The 17,558-nt window shown below is 41.6% G+C and overlaps 1 protein-coding gene across 1 annotated transcript in view; it reads right to left on the bottom strand.

Annotated features, from left to right (window-relative positions):
* Nucleotides 1-17,558, bottom strand: part of PGM5 (phosphoglucomutase 5) — a 188,012-nt gene that overhangs the window by 35,997 nt on the left and 134,457 nt on the right. The window contains exons 8-9 of the mRNA XM_043891057.1: nucleotides 14,436-14,571; nucleotides 10,777-10,960 (exon numbers count right to left, since the gene is read on the bottom strand). Of these exons, the coding sequence (XP_043746992.1) occupies nucleotides 10,777-10,960; nucleotides 14,436-14,571 (320 nt within the window). The remainder of the gene's footprint in view (nucleotides 1-10,776; nucleotides 10,961-14,435; nucleotides 14,572-17,558) is intronic.

The following is a 17,558-nucleotide window of genomic DNA, read 5'->3' as shown; positions in this document are numbered from 1 at the left end:
ATACAGCCTAGAACAAGCCCGGTACACAGTAGGCCCTCCATTGACACTTGTTGAGTGATTGTTATTACATGTCCCACAACTGGTATGAATGCTACGAGAAAGCCTCCTTCCACATTTTACAAGGCCAAATGGAAACACACTCATATTCTCCACTGGTGAACTGGGGCTAATGTATTCACTCTGAAGGTTAATTGTGAAGGATACTGTGTCTGCTCATTCTTCATTTTCAGAGCAAAGGTCAGTTTCAGTTAAAAAAAATGGAGTTGAACCATGATAAGTTCTTTTCCCCAGTTGGGTGATCTTGTAAAAATTATTAGCTAGCCCATTAACTGCAAAACTTAATACATACTGAAATCAGCCAGGAGTCTTAAAAAATAGTGGTACCTGGCTTTCACATAGACATGGTGATTGAGTTTGTATGGGGTGTGACTTGGGCATTGGTTCTGTAAAAGCCCTCCACGCGATTCTAATGTGTAGCCATATGTGGACACCAGACTAGTAGTCTTTTTTTCTCTGGGTCACCTACTTCATGTATCAAGTGACTGACTATCCTACATGTCAGTCTTAAGGCTTAAGGAAGATGCCTTTACGAACTGAGGTATCTGGCATACACTACCAGCAAACTGGGGTCTTAGGAGGCCATAACACAGGGGCCTAATGAAACATCATGTTGCTGCTGAGTCCTGAAAGCCTCCTCCTAGTGCCTTGTCAGCAGCAGAACCACCGGAAGCATCTCCTCTTGAGCATCCGACACTAACTGTTTTTAGCACGATTGCCTAAGGAACTCCTGAAGCAGTACTGAAGGGATCCATGATACCACTGTAACCGCAGCAGCTATAGCAGCTGAAATTTCCATGACCCAACAGCCACACTCAAAGGGGGAACGATGCCCTCCTGAATTAGAAGACAATGTTAACTAGTGGGATGAGGCACTGCACTTCCAGCCTAGGGTTTTTCCCCCCTTGGAGTGACAATAGCTGCATGCCTCAGTGACCAGGGTAGGTTTTCCCACCTTATCTTTGTCCCAATGAAAAAGAATTGTTAAAGAGCCGCTCCACCCAGAAATCCTTCAATCTGCTTCCAGCTATCTCTATAGTATTTCTTTTCCTCCCCATATCTGCCCTTTTTTGGTTTGCTGTTGGTGGAGAGTCAGTGTGGAAGTGATACAGGAATAAAAACAACAAGGAGAGAATGGGACTAGAATTCTGGCTAGCTTTATCAGCCGGTGGTCTTGAGTAAGTCACTTAGGCTCTCCAACTTTTAGTTTCCTAAAAAGTGGATGAAAATAATACAGCCTGGCTTACTGCGCTGTTGTATCAGATCAGAAAATGTATGTGAGAAGTGCTTTAAAAATTACAAATCACTATATAAGAGAATTCTTTTTCTTAGGTTAAAGCTTTTTGTGAAAATGGCGCTGTGCTCTAATTTGTCCAACTTTCCAGATTTTGCAAAAGATTGCTGTATAATGTCTAAATGGCAATGGTCTGGGTATAATGCTACATGTGTGTATATGTGTGTTAGTCACTCAGTCATGTCTGACTCTTTTGCGACCCCATGGATTGCAGCCCTCCAGGCTCCTCTGTCCATGGGATTCACCAGACAAGAATACTGGAGTGAGTTGCTATTGCCTTCTCCAGGGGATCTTCCCAACCCAGGGATCAAACCTGAGTCTCCTAGCAATGCTACATACGTATTTTTAAATTGGGCAGTTAAAATTAATTTTATTTTTAAAACTTTGCCATGTCCTCTGAAATCACTACTAAACATACAGATATGTTACCATTTATCTTCTTCATGCTTCCCACTAAATGGCTTTTTGGCAAAAAAAAATATATATACTCTTTCCTGATTGGCCAATTTTAGAATTTTAAGGTCCTGAGGAAGACCTTAGGATAATCCAGGCCACTTTCTCCTTTTACTAAAAAAAAGGAAAGTTAGAAAACTTGCTCAAGGTCACACAACCAGTAAATGGAGGAGCCAGGGTTTCAGCCTACCTTTTTTCTTCTGGCTCCAGGCTTGTAATCTCAGTTGACCATATGAAACCACTGATAGCCATTCATTGCTTTCATGTGAAATATTTGAACAATATCTCCTGTGACTTTGTATGGTTCCCCCAAACTGGCACAGAGCTTTATGCACATTACAGTAGGTATCTGATAAATGTTTGATACATGATTTTTTTTTTTAAGCCCTTGTGTAAATCAATGCAGGGAAATCTGCAAGTTGCTAAGTACAAGCAGAGCTGCCAGATGTGGGTTTGGAGACTCTATGACATGTTGCAGCCAGGCGGGGAAGGAGGAACTGTACATTACCAACAGTTCTTTGGCAGCATCTGCTCTAGTCAAACACTGACTTGGGATGAATTCCAAGCAAACACGGCGTACGGCCCTGAAATCTGGTACAGTGTTGCCTATACCGCCTGTTGGCCACCCCAGGCATGTGAACCTGGAGACAGGACAGGCTTGGAAGAGAGAAACTCTGCGAGATTGACTCACATGTTACTTCCCACAGGAAATCCCAGTGATTTATCTGGAAAGCTTCAAGGTGAAAATATCACTGTGCAACATCTGAACCATATTTTGTAGAAGAAAGCATGCAGCTTAGAAAGCAGAAGATTTGGATTGGACAGATATTTCTTGCCATGAAAAAAATTACCTAGAATTACCCCATTTTTCTTTGTTTAAGTCAGAGTTAGCTGCGAGCATGAGTTCAGTGGTGGCTGAGCTGGGCAGCTGCTAGTCCATACCATGCCCTTATATAAATTACAGGCAGTGCCCCCTCTGGGTGGACAAATTACACAGAAGCATCTTTCCTCTTCGCTGGTCTGGACTTTAGCTTCTCCTCCCAAATTAGGCCCCTGCCTTTGTGCAGTGCACTGACTACATAGCTGTACCCAGCTGCCCTACCCTTGAGAGCAAACCTCATCTAGACTTTTAAATAAACAACCAGCACTCTTGGAAACCAACAATTGCAAATGCTTATCTAAAAAAAATCAAGGTCAAATGGCTTCTTAAGTGCACTTTTAAAACACCTCTCCAGCAAAACTCACGTTAGTGATGAGAAGCCTACTTGGAGACTGAAGACTTACAAGCTAGTCCTCATCCAGATTTCAACTATTAAGTTTAGAACAATGGACCTAGGTCATACACATTCCATTTCCCTGTGTCTTTAGCCAAGATGGCTGCTGATATCTGTTCACTCAACACCAGGCCTGGTTCTGGGATATTTTGGATTCAGACATTCTTTACCCAGACAACAGGGGTAGCTTCCTCCTTCAGTTCCTGTGATAGGCTGCAGCTTTTCCTTTTAATAGTTAATTTTCCTGGGGATGGCTGCCCTCCTGACTATACACACACATTAGTACTTCAGTAGGAATTTACTGGGATGCCATTCCAGAATGCTTAGATTCTTATCACACATCTTAGCAGGTTTCTATCAATGCTACCAACAGTTTAGAAGATAATCCTAAAGCAATCAATTATGTCAGGAAAAGGTAATTCATTACAACAAAACCCAAACAAATCAGAAGGAGGGGAGTCAGAACTTCCCAACTAACCAAAAATAGTCTCTCTCTTTCAGAATCAGCCAACAGGTCATTACAAAGCACTGAATACATGTTTGGTGATTGGAAGGCAAACAGGCAAAATCACAGGAAAAGTACCTATCAGGAAAAACAGTTTTTAATCCATAATCTTCAATGTATCTACCAAGAGGCCCAATTATTTTTACTTCCCACAACTACAGTGCTGTAGAATGAGCACTGGAGTTGGAATCATAATCACGGCCATTGTAACATCCCATTGGGAATGTGACAGCACATAGGAAACCCAGCTCTTTCTCGGGAAAGCTAAACAACAGTGTAAGTACAGTTAATGGAAGAAAAACATGTACAGCAGCCTGATAAGACAGTTTCACCTGAGCCAGCCCCCATCCACTCTTCAGGGCACAGTTTAAATATCACCTTCCCATGGAGAGCTTTCCAGAGCCCCAGTCTAGGTTCATTCCTTCTGCTGTGCTGTGCTTAGTTGATCAGTCGTGTCTGACTCTTTGTGACTCCACGACTAGCCTGCCAGACTCCTCTGTTCATGGGGATTCTCCAGGCAAGAATACTGGAGTGCCCTCCTCCAGGGGCTCTTCCCAACCCAGGTCTCCCACACTTCAGGCGGATTCTTTCCTGTCTGAGCTACCAGGGCAGCCCTCCTTCTGCTATGCACTTCCAAATAAGTGATTTCTCTGTAATGCTCTTTAATAAACCCTGTAGTCATTACAAGTTTAATGGCAGTCTGTCTTTCCTGCTAGCAAGTCCTGTGTGCTGCTATATCCTCAATGCCCAGCAAGCTGACTTGCTTTTTTATTAATTAATTAAGTAATTAAAATAATTAATTAAGCTTTAATTAACTAATGACTAATTTGAAAATTAGTCATTCAATGGAGTCGGACATGAATGACTCAAACTTCTACTACCTTCACCATGTTGTATTAAGGTAGGAAAGGAATGTATTTATTAAGAGGAATTTTTTAAACAACCACAACTTGCAACAGCAAAAGGATTTTTTTTTTAATTTAATTTTTGGCTGTGCCATGTAGCATGTGAGATCTTAGTTCCATGATGAGGGATCAAATCTGCAACCCCTGCATTAGAAATGCAGAGTCTTAACCACTGGACCACCAGGGAAGTCCAGAAAAAGGGCTTGTTAACCCAGACTTGATCACAGTATATATGTAATGATTAATACTTTACTCCCTAAACATGTGTGTTCCTTGACACAGGAGGACCATTAATGGGTTTTAACATTCAGATTTAACTAAATCTATAGGTGGGATAATAAGTCTGACTGAAGTGATATCTTCAATTCTACTTCTAGGTGTGCAAACCACACTCCAGCAAATGGCATGTTATAGGACAAGGGCTGTTAATATGACAGTCTCTTAGTTGGTTCATTGATTGGAACATAATAAAAGTTTAAGCTTGAAGTTAAAGGCTGACCAGTTAACTCTGAATAGAGAGCCCCTCCAGAGCCCCAGATTTTTCAGCTGACACTGTTCAGTTGCCTTCATGTGAGGCTGCCAGAAACGAGGCCTTAGTAAACCTCTATATCTGTTGACCAGGAGTTGGCAATACCATGGTACATATTAAAGCACCACATGTCAGACAAAAATATGATTTCAAGATTGCCAATTTACTATCTTTATTATTTCTAAACACCGAAATTAAAAAGTATAGACATCTCCCTGCATATTAAAATAACAACATTAAAAGCAAATTAACTTCAGAATCAGTCTTCAAAGTGTACTTTTTCTCTGAACTAATTTCAAATGGCTCTTTTTTCCAGGTTGAGGACGACATCAAAATGTTTCCACACAGCTTGCATAACTTGAAGAGGTATTAATAAGTTCAGAGTTAGTCTGACATAATCAAATTGGATTTGGTTTTCCACATCAGCTAACTGGTATGCATTTATTTACATCAGTTTTTTTTTTTTTTAAATATCAGCTGAACTTATACTTGCAAATTACTTCAGCACTCATAGAATTTAATGATTTTTGATCTTGGTAAATAGAAATACGGGAGCTGGATGAGTCATAAAGAGAGACTCAGTTGGTTAAATTTTGCTCCTAAAGTATCAAGGTTTCTCATTTCAAAGCTAATTTTCAAATTACAGGTCATAGTTCTGGATTGATGCCCACTATGGTGGCAATATGCCTTCACTCAATGCTGGTACCATTTGTCAAGTTGTCTTTCTTTCACAGAACTGGAATTGGAGCACTCCTTCTCCCAGAGCCAGGAGAGTCTCATAGTTGGGGCTATAAGGAGGAGATAAGGAAGGATAACGGTGAAAGAAAATCTGGGTATCCATAATGCTCCCCAGGATAGTGACTGTTGAGGGAAGAGAGAATATGCCAAACACCAGGGAAAATCTTGGTATTTGCACAATGAATTCATCCTTGAGAAACGACTGGGCCACCCTTTATGCAAATATTAATCAACAACTATACCCCTATTCTTAGAGTAGCTAGCTATTGCCTATTTTTTCCACTTGCACTTGAAGAAAGCATCATCATTCATTCATGTTACTAGATTTTACCAACCAGAAAATAACCAGTGACATATCCTCTTGGGACCACGAAGGATGAGCTTCTATCATTGAACCATACCTCATTCAATTATTATTTCTAAATCAGAGTCTCTCTTGGGTCCTGTTTAGTGGAAGGAACACATCAACTTTTCTCTTGGTGCCCACAGTCACAAAAACATCAGACACTTGGAGGCAGCCATAATAAATTCCATGAGCTCTGACAGGCCACAGTAAGGTCAGTGAAGTCCCTGGGAATTCATGTGAGGGGTTTCCTTCTTGCTCCTTTTTTTTTTTTTTCTCAATTTGGTTGTGCCAGGATCTTTTAGTTGTAGCACATGGGATCTAGTTCCCTGACTGGGAACTGAACTCAGGCCCCCTGCACTGGAAATGCAGAGTCTTAGCCACAGGATCAGGGAAGTCCCTCCTTCTTGCTCCCTGACTGACCTCCACAAGATCTCACAGGCAGGACAGACTTTGCTGAACTTTTTCAGAGCAGTGGAGTGGATGGGGGTCAGGGGGTGGGGGAGTGGCTTATCACCAGAACAGGATTTTAATTTCATTTTCAATGGAGAAACATTTCTTCTTTATCTCTAGAGATACATGTGAAACAACTTTATTTTCCCACGGTCTGTTCCCTGACTCTGACCTCAACACAGAGCTGCCTTAAAAATCCTTTTTCTTTTTGAAGTGAAGTGTGTGTGTGACAGAGGACAGAAGATGTTGGGGGAAGCAGAGAAATGTGAGTTTGAATCAATTCACAGATAACGCAGAAACTGAGGGGCTTTCCCATGTCTTCACGTGACACCCTGCAAAGCTGCATGTTGTTGAATTCTTTCCCCTGCTTTTCTTATCACAAACAGAGAAGTCTGGCAAGCTACATAGGGTCACAAAGAGTCGAACACAACTGAAGCAACTTAGCAGGCATGCATAGTTCATTAAATGCCAAAATCTTGCTTTCCCAAGGATGCTCTTTTATTTATTTATCTTTTGCTGACTTAAATAATTTATTTTTATTTTTTTAAGGATGCTCTTTTAATATAACTTATTTTAGTTAATCATTTATTAATGTGTATTATATACTAGGACTTCATATGTATTATCTGATTGAATTCTCCCAATGACTGTATGAGGCAGCCACAATTACTATTCTTATTTCCACAGACAAGTGAGAAAGGCACAGGGAAGTTGAGTAACTTGCCTAAGATCACCCAGCCAGCACATGGCATCAGCTGCACAAGTCTATGTACTGCAAACCACTGAATGGTACACTTTAAATGGGTGAACTGCATGTTATGTGAGTTATTTATCTCAGTGAAGCTGTTATAAATTTATATTAAAAAACTGCACCACTAGGGTTAGGAGATGTAAGCTATTATATACAGAATGGATAATAACAAGGTCCTACTGTATAGCACAAAGACCTATATTCAGTATCCTATGATAAATCATAATGGAAAAGAATATTTTAAAAAAGAATGTACATGTGTGTATAAATGAATCAATTTTCTGTATAGCAGAAATTAATACAACATTGTAAATCAACTATACTTCAGTAAAAAAAGCAGCACCATGAGAAAAACCAATATTATGCATTTGGTAGGCTCTCAAGAAACATCTCAAGAAATATGGTTTTTCTAGTAGTCATGTATGGATGTGAGAGTCGGACTATAAAGAGAGCTGAGAGCCGAAGAATTGATGCTTTTGAACTGTGGTGTTGAAGAAGACTCTTGAGAGTCCCTTGGACTGCAAAGAGATCAAACCAGTCCATCCTAAAAGAAATCAGTCCTGAATATTCATTGGAAGGACTGAAGCTGAAGCTGAAACTCCAATACTTTGGCCACCTGATGCAAAGAACTGCCTCATCTGAAAAGACCTTGATGCTGGGAACGATTGAAGGCGGGAGAAGAAGGGGATGACAGAGGATGAGATGGTTGGATGGCAAAACTGACTTAATGGACATGAGTTTGAGTAAACTCTGGGAGTTGGTGATGGGCAGGGAGACCTGGTGTGCTGCAGTCCCTGGGGTTACAAAGAGTCGGACATGACTGAGTGACTGAACTGACAAAAGGTATCTATTGAATAAATGCACCAAAGCATTTTATTTTATAGCTATTTTAAAATAATACAGGTTTATTTAAATTCAAATATGTCTTTTAGGAATGGATAGTGTATTTAGCAACCATGCCTCAATTTCCCCAGCCTCAATTGTCCCCAGAAGTGAATGCTGATAATCCTGACATCCCAGGAATTCTCAGACAAAGGCCCCAGGAGTGAAAGGTTAGCATTGGCCCCACCTGTGGAGGAATTTCCCCTGTGTGCCAACAGGACCATGTGTCGTGAAAGAACCATCTATGATTTTCTGACAATAGGTATGAACTTGAGTGTTAACTGATCTCCCAAAACCCCCAATGAATCCAACCCAGACCTGCAGGAAGCTCCAGTGTGACTCTGAGACACCAGCTGATGAAGGCATCACTTGGGTCCTAGAATCTGGGAAGATGAACAACCACCCTTCCTTCATTACTAGAGAAACTCCCAAGAGCAGCTTTTGATAGTATTTATGGTCACCTTGGAGCTCAGGTGAAAGTGAAGTCACTCAGTCGTGTCCAACTCTTTGCAACCCCATGGACTGTAGCCCACCAGGCTCCTCCATCCATGAAATTTTCCAGGCAAGAGTACTGGAGTGGGTTGCCATTTCCTTCTCCAGGGGATCTTCCTGACCCAGGGATTGAACCCAGGTCTCCTGCATTGCAGGCAGACGCTTTACCGTCTGAGCAACCAGGGAAGCCCTGATGAAAGAATGTGGAAAAAAAATCAATAAATTCTAGAGTGAAAATGGAAACCAATATTCAGGGTTGAAGGGGAGAGGCATGGAGTAATAAATCAAAGGCCACACTTGAGATCCAGTTGAGGAATTAGCCTGATATGAAAGATTAAAGAGGAGTCAAAAAAAAAAAGCACCCAAATGCTGAGGGCACTGAAGAAGAAACAAAACAGAGTGTTAGTAGATTTAACAGCAAAACAAATGAGGTCAAGCTTTGCATAAGGAGATAGAGTTCAGAACCTACCAACGACTAGACAATCCCTTCAAGGAATGGTTTGCAAGCCTGCCTCATAGGGGAAGAAAAAACTTACCAGGGGTACTTTAGAAAGCGTGTATTTTACGACTCTTGAGTTCTATAGCGACAACAACAAAATGAGTGTTAGATTAGGGAAATTTGTTCTGAGGACTCTGTATGAAACAGAAGTGAGAATATGGTACCAAACTGGAACGGACTTTTATCTGAGGCATGGAGGTTCAAAGGCATGCTGAGCTCCTGGCTACACATCTCTAGGACTCACTGGTATTATTTTGAAGAGAATTCAATCCGGTCTACAAGAAAGCATTCTTGTGCAAAACAAATCACAACCATGAAAGATGCATGGTGCACTCCCTCTATGAAGGTTAGGAGTTTTTGTATATGTTATTTCATTCTATTTCTAAAACAACTCTGTGACACAGATGTTTTACAGATGAGAAAGAAACCAGAGACCAAAGAAATCTAACAACTCTCCCAACTAGTAAGTGGCGGGAGCAGGATTCAATTCTAGGTCTTCAAACTTCTTTACCACTAGTTTTTCCACTATCCTACACCTTTCTAAAGTAAAACTGTGATGAGTCTGTCCAGCTATGGAAGGCCTTCTAGAATAAAAGACTGACATTTTGACAGAGGTGAAAGATCACTGTAAAACTAAAGCAGACTAGACCGAGAATACAACCAGAATAACAGCAGGGCACTGGGCTTTGGAACATCAGCAAGTCAGAGGACCCGAGGACAAGGGCTAAGTATAAAACACTAGTCAAAATAAAAACAGCAATATCTACCATTATATCTAGTCCCCTCAAACTACAGCATCTGATTTATTTTGTTGTCTGTACTTGATGAAGCATGCATAAGAAGGTTAAGAAATGGAGAATTTTAGAATGGAACTTTTCTTAACATTACCCAGAATGTCTTATTCAGACTATAAGTGATAAAATATGCTCCCAGAGTGACCAACATTGCCAAAATTGAGAAGAAAAATAATTGTAATCGCTTTCCATGTCTCTTACACAATTCACAGAGATGAGATCACAGAAGAAATTGTGGTCAATTTTGCCACTTATCTTTCATGATACTTCTCAACCACAGATCTTCTTTTTGGGTTTATGGGGCAAATTTTCTAATTTTTTCTTCCCCTATCAGGAGTAACAAACCCATCTGGCCAAGCTCCCTTCACTCCTCAAAGAAATAAGGTAATAAAAGGTGAAACATCCCTGCACCCAGCAGTCCCAAGGAAAATGATTCTGCTGTTCTTGGAAACTTTTCTGAATCCGTCACCCATCATGGCTGCTACATAGAGAGACTCAGGCTGCACATATTTCAGGGAGAAATGCTGGGTCTAAATCTATTCATGGTGTTGAGGCCTATCAGTTACCAGGTGGAAAGAAGACTGGACAGACAGCCAGGGCCCTGTGTTCTAATCCACCCACTGCCATTAAGTAGGTAGGTAATCTTCACCAAGGGCTTTCCTCTCCGCTGGCTACAGGGCTCTTGTTTATAAAATGAAGGGCTCACAGTAGACTATCCCTGAAGACCTCTCCAGTTGTAGGACATTTTGCATTTCTCCCAGCCCCCCATCATTTGATAACCTGTTCTGGCAATGTCCTAGCAAGTACCTGTTTCTTGGTCACGGTGCCATCCACAGGGTCCACGTATTCAAAGCTGTCTGTCTTCGCCACAGTGTACACATGGCTCCCCACAGCAAACTGCTGGCCGATGAAGGACTTATCTGTGACCAAGGCCTCCAGGTCCCTCATGATGTAATAGGTCGTCTTGGGCTCTAATCCCTCATAGTCAAACCTGGTGAGGGGGGACAGGACACAGGCTAAAGACAAATCTAATCAGAGAAACAGCAACCCGGTGGGCCTCTCGAGGTTGTCTAATCACTGTTTTGTTTCCGTGGAAGAACAGCACAGAAAAGAACCCACAGCTGGTCAACCTCTTCCCCCGGTCCCTCACTCATTCCCCACACAGCAGCAGCAGCATCCTGTAAACATTAAATCATGGCCATCCTTTCCTTTGAATTCCTCCAAAAGTGCCCATCATCTTGAGATTAAGATTTAAAACACTGACCACAGTCTATCAAGTACTGTGGGATGTGACATGCCCACCTCCTTGAGTTGGCTGCGTCTCACTCTGGCCCTTGTTCACTATGCTCCAGCCACACAGGCCTCCTCTCCAGTCCTCAAAGATGCTCCACCCTCTGGGCCTTTGCTCTTGCTGTTTCCTCTCCCTGGTACAGTCTTCTCCAGGCTATTCCAATAGCTGATGCATTTCCTTCCTTCAGTTTTCAGATTTACTGTCACCTCCAGAAACACTTTCTCTGACAAGACATCTAAGGCACCTCCCCTCTATCTCTCCCTGTCGCTCATCATCCTTTACATCTTCTTTTGGTAGTTATCCCAATATGTATTTGCTTTATTTATATATTAATTTACTTATTTCTTGTCTTTGCCTATGAGAGCTGTAAGCTCCAGGAAGGAAGAGATCTATTCTGTTTTGTTCTCTGTTGCTTCTGATAAGTAGTGGTTTTTGTAAGCACTGGAATGAATATGGGAGGAGGTGAAGGCAGAAAGGGAAGAAAGAGAGGAACCAAGGCAGGGAAGAGAGATGGGGAAGGGAACTCAATGTACCATAAAATTCTCTTGGAAACTTGGAAGAAGTATTACAATTGTTCCATTAAAAAAAAAAAAAAAAAGGTCCTCCTAGCCAAGAACATCACATATAACAATGGGGCTGGGAGGTGATTAGAGGGGGAAAAAAAGACTAAAAATAACACCTATCTCATTTGTTGTTGCTGGGTTTAAATAGGATAATACATACCAGGTAGTTGGCACAATGCCAGACACTGGTGCTTAAAGCTCTTACTTTTATTCTTAGTCACTGTCATAAAGAAACTATAGGGTCTTTCCCAGTGTCAGATGGGTTTGACCAAGTCCTGATGGCACACCCAGGGAGGTCTGTTTAAGAAGGAAACCCTAGGAGGGGCAGCTGTGCTCAAGTGGTGGGATCTCAAATTTGGGCTCTCTTTAACACAGAAAAGATGAGAGTGAGCTAAAGAGGGAAGATCTGAATAGTTGACAGTTTTTCTCCACCCAAGATCTTTTGAGACTTCAGTAAACATCAGGTTACTGTCCAACATGTCTAACAATGGGTCCCCTGCACCTACATCCCTTTCTTCTATTCTCTCCCTCCTACAGAAGATGTGTCCTCCCAGCCTCAGAAACAAAACAACAGGGAACTCTCTCAGAACATTCTTTCTCAGCATGTGTTCTAAGCCTAGATTCTCTTTATCAGTAGATTGTCGGGAAGGTAAAGACCCAACAAGCAGAAAAGGGTATGAGGATGGGATAAGAGGGTCTAGTAGGAGATAGAGAGGCTCTGAAAGAGTCTTAGAAGTTGAGAAAATACTCGAATGTGACAGGTCATGTCCAGCCATGGTTGAGATCATCAGACCAGCTGCCCCAACACTCATCTTCACACATGAGTAAGTTCTACCACAACTTCCCCTCACTCCTCCAAACAAGCCCCTCTGACCACCACCACTACCAACACACGTTCAAGGAAAGAAATTTTAAAATGCAGAATTCTTTCTAGGGTCCACTCATACTGGAAAAATCATCTGGGTTCTCAGATACAACTTCAGGCTCAGTATCAGTTAAACCAAATTTGATTGTCTCCTGCCCACCAAGAAAACAAGCTATAAATAGTTCTCCTTCACAAGCATTGCAACCTACCTTTCCCAGAGGCTGGAGGAAATGTTTGCTTTCATTTTACCTCCTCCCTCCTCCCTTTTTCTTTATCTCTGTGATCTTTTTGGACAGAAACCTGAATCATAATTGAATGCCCTACAAGAATTTATATCTCCACTGCATTATATTCTCTAATATGGTATTTGTTATGAAAAAAGTAACTATCGTGTAAGCTCTTGGCCACAAAAAAATGAACTGTATTATAAACACACTTATCATAACACCATGTCTTCAAAATGCTGGCAGAAAGCTAGATGATCATTCCACAAATTATGAGGAACACATCCCTGACTCAAAGTGCTTTCACTAAACCAGAGGTTGGCAATCAAAATATATTTTATCAGGTTGGATTTTATGGCACAGCTTCAGACAATAAAAGGGTTTTCTGTGCCAACTGGCCCCTCTGGTATGCCAAAAAAGACCACAAGAATCAGGATTTGGGGCAGCTGTTAGAAATACTAGAGAATAAAACAAGTTCCTACCTGCCTTTACAGTTCTTATTTTATAATACAATGAATAATTCGAGATGATTTGCAGGCTGCCACATCCTTAGCCTTCTTAACTAGATAGGAACCAAGAATGTGAGACTGTCTCCATTTCTCAGAGCACTGCAGCCTCTTTGATTTTAATGAGTAATATCGCAAGCCTCCTTATTCTCTGATGTTTATCTAAGTAAATGACCTCTTAAGAGAAGAAACAATCACCTTATAAGGGAAGTCTAAAGCTTTCTTTCTGTCCCTTAAGCTCTTGAAATGCAACCAAACATCCAAGTAGTTAACTATTCATAAGCAAAGCAAATGAGGCAGTGTCTGTTTTTAATACACTGAGAGCTGCTGAGACTACCCAAAGATTATCTGCCCTAATTCCACACCCTCACAGTTAACATCTTTTAAGACCACTGCTCCTCCTAAACCATGGTTTGGCACTATTTATAAACAAATAGCATCTCTAGATATACATATCTAGCTGGCAGCCGCAAGCCAGAAGACTGTCCCCCTTGCTTACTTCAACAACAGGAAGGTAGTTGAGACTCCCAACCCACTAGTAGTCACTATGTGGACTATTAGTGGGGAGGTAAGACAAAGAAAGGTAGGGGAAAGATTACAAAAATCACCCCAACCTGTGGCAGCTTCTGTCTCTTCCCCCATTTCCTTGATAAGTATAGGTGGAAAACCAACCAGAAAAACCCCTGGTCTGACTGTTCAACTTTAATGGCCACCAGAGGGCCTTTCAAGGCTCTGCAGTTCAAATTTCATCTCAGGATGGCTGCCCACTGTATAGGCACTGATGAAAAGATTACAGACAGGTGTCACCAGAGGTAGGGAAAGTTGTATCCTCTAATTTGGAACTACCTTGATACCATCCCCAACCTCCTCTCAGGGGTTATCTGCCTCTAGCCTCTGTATTCCTCAGATCTTCCTGAAAGATGCTTCCTTCAGAAGATTCTAGCCCATTAAAAAAAAAAAAAAAAACTTTTCTAAGGAATTTCCTAAGGTCCATATGGAGACCCTTGGCCTTCTCACCTGCAATAGTAGTGGCGGCCAAATTTGGCCCAGTGATCTCGGACAATTTCCTCCACACTCTGCTTCCGGGCAGCAATAATGGAGAGCCAGACCAAGACAGCCCAGAGGCCATCTTTCTCCCGGAGGTGATCAGAGCCTATGGGAGAAAGAAATATTATTCTGAAGATTTGCTCATGGGGGAAAAGTTAAAGCTAAATGAACTATTATGACAATTAGAACTTGAGTGTTATACTGAAATGATAGCATATATATTGATATTTGTCTACTGTGTTAAATATAATCCCATAATATACTTGTATTTCCAAAAATATGCAAGTGAAATTCAAATAACATAAATAATATCATAAAAGAAAATCCTGGAAATTGTTGAAAGGATCAGAGAGCCAAGCTGATGTCACATTTGACTAGTGGTATTGTTCATTCAGCAAATATTTGGTGATCATTACACTACCATGAATAAGACAGCTCTTTTTTCATAAAGCTGGAGTTCAAGTAGGCAGGGACAAGCAACAGAAAAGTAGACAAAAGAACAAGATGAATCAAACAAGCACAAGGATGGTGAAAAAAATTAAACTGGGTGATGCTGCCACAGAGCATGACATCAGCAAAGGCTGCTTTATTAGAGCAGCACGGCTTTCCTAGAGCAGGTTGAATGGCACCCTATGCTCCCCCCGCCAAAGATACACCACCGCTCCCCCTGTCCCACCACAAACCTGTGAAGGAAAGCTTGTTTGGGAAAACAGTCCCACCACAAACCTGTGAAGGAAAGCTTGTTTGGGAAAACATCCTTGTAAGGATGCTGAGATGGGATCAGCCTGGATTATCCAGGTAGGCCCTAAATGCAATGACAAGTGTTCTTAGAAGAAAAGACAGGGAAGAAATACAAAGTAGCAGTTTATATGAAGACTGAGGCAGAGAGCGGAGTGGAGTTCACTTCAGTTCAGTTCAGTTGCTCCGTCATGTCCAATTCTGCAATCCCATGGACTGCAGCACGCCAGGCCTCCCTGTCCATCATCAACTCCCGGAGTTTACTCAAATTCGTGTCCATTGAGTCGGTGATGCCACCCAACCATCTCATCCTCTGTCATCCCCTTCTCCTCCCGCCTTTAATCTTTCCCAGCATCAGGGTGTTTTCCAAGGAATCAGTTCTTCACATCAGGTGGCTAAAGTATTGGAGTTTCAGCTTTAGCATCAGTCCTTCCAATGAATATTCAGGACTGATTTCCTTTAGGATGGACTGGTTGGATCTCCTTGCAGTCCAAGGGACTCTCAAAAGTCTTCTCCAACACCACAGTTCAAAAGCATCGATTCTTTGACACTCAGCTTTCTTTATAGTCCAACTCTCTCATCCATACATGACTGCTGGAAAAACCACAGCCTTGACTAGATGGACCTTTGTTGTCCAAGTAACATCTCTGCTTTTTAATATGCTGTCTAGGTTGGTCATAGTTTTTCTTCCAAGGAGCAAGTGTCTTTTAATTTCATGGCTGCAGTCACCATCTGCAGTGATTTTGGAGCCCCCCAAAATAAAGTCTCTCACTGTTTCCACTGCTCCCCCATCTATTTACCATAAAGTGATGCGACCGGATGCCATGATCTTAGTTTTCTTAATGTTAAGTTTTAAGTTTTACCACCTTTTTCACTGAGAGTGGAGTTATGCTGCTACAAACCAAGGAATGGATGGGGCCACTAGAAACTCTTAAGATTTCCCCTTCAGGGCTTCAGAGGAAGCATGGCTCTGCCAAAGCCCTGATTTGAGAATCTTGGCCTCCACAATGATAAGAAAATAAATTCCTGTTGTTCTAAGCCACCCAGTTTTGGGTAAATTTTTGTGCCTTAGGAAACAAATACAGGGAGTCAGGGTTAGCCCCACAGGGGTGATGACATCTGATCTGATACCTGAGAAGAGTCAGCCCTGCAGAGATCTTGGGACAAAGTCTTCCAAGCTGAGGGACAGCAGTAAAGTTCTGAGGCAGGAAGGAACTGGGAAGCTTATTCCTACAGCTATTTACAAAGAGAGGTAGCTTGTATTGAGGCATTCACACAATGAAGCAAGCAAGCTAAACAGGTAGCTTCTTGCGCAAAAAGAACCCAGAGGAATGTGCTGCAGGCTCATTTAAGTATCTGTCTATTGGCCAATTGTAAGCTCTTCCTGAAGCGAATAAAGTCCTAAACACAAAGGAATGCGTTGCAGTGTAAGAAAGATGGTTCAATGGGAAAGGCATGAGGAGGGTTTTGGAATCAGGGTTTAAAATCAAACTCTGCTACTTCTCAGGTGTGTGAGAAGTTACTGCAAGTTGTTAACCTGAGTCTCGGCTTCTCATTTATAAAATGGGGACACCATGACCCATCTTGAGGGGTTGTCATATAAATTTAATCAAGTTCAGAGGGAAGGCTCTGGAGTCAGATTGTTTGAAGTTCAAATTCTGGCTCAGCCAGTCACCTTTGTGTGACTTGCTGGCCTCATCTGTAGCACAGGGAAAGAACAGCCCTTAACCCATGGGTTATTATCAAGAGGAAGTGACTAGATTATGCCTAGGTATTAAGGTGAATGGCTGGGTTACCACAAGTGGTGGTGGTGGTTATTGTTGTTGTTCTTATTGGTAATTCACATAAAGCACCAACATGGTGCTGATTCAATACACACTTTGAGACAGACTGTTCTCAATTATTCACATACTTTTTATCCTCTGACTTTAACAAATAGCAATGTCTTAAGAAAGAACTATGGACCAAGGTTCATAACACTACATAGGAGGTAGTAACCAAAACCACCCCCAAGAAAAAGAAATGCAAGAAGGCAAAGTGGTTGTCTGAGGAGATCTTTCAAATAGCTGAGAAAAGAAGAGAAGTGAAAGGTAAAAGAGAAAGGGAAAGATATTCCCAACTGAATACAGAGTTCCAGAGAATAGCAAGGAAAGATAAGAAAGCCTTTTTAAGTGAACAATGCAAAGAAATAGAGGGAAACAATAGAATGGGAAAGACAAGAAATCTCTTTAAGAAAACTGGAGATACCAAGGGAACATTTTACGCAATGACAGGCACAATAAAGGACAAAAACAGCAAGGACCTAACAGAAGCGGAAGATATTAAGAAGAGGTAGCAAGAATACACAGAAGAACT

This window comes from Cervus elaphus, chromosome 29 (assembly GCF_910594005.1).
Source record: "Cervus elaphus chromosome 29, mCerEla1.1, whole genome shotgun sequence".
Classification (NCBI taxonomy): Eukaryota; Metazoa; Chordata; class Mammalia; order Artiodactyla; family Cervidae; genus Cervus; species Cervus elaphus.
The sequence above is the reverse complement of the archived record's forward strand: the minus strand, read 5'-3'. Positions and strand labels throughout refer to the sequence as shown.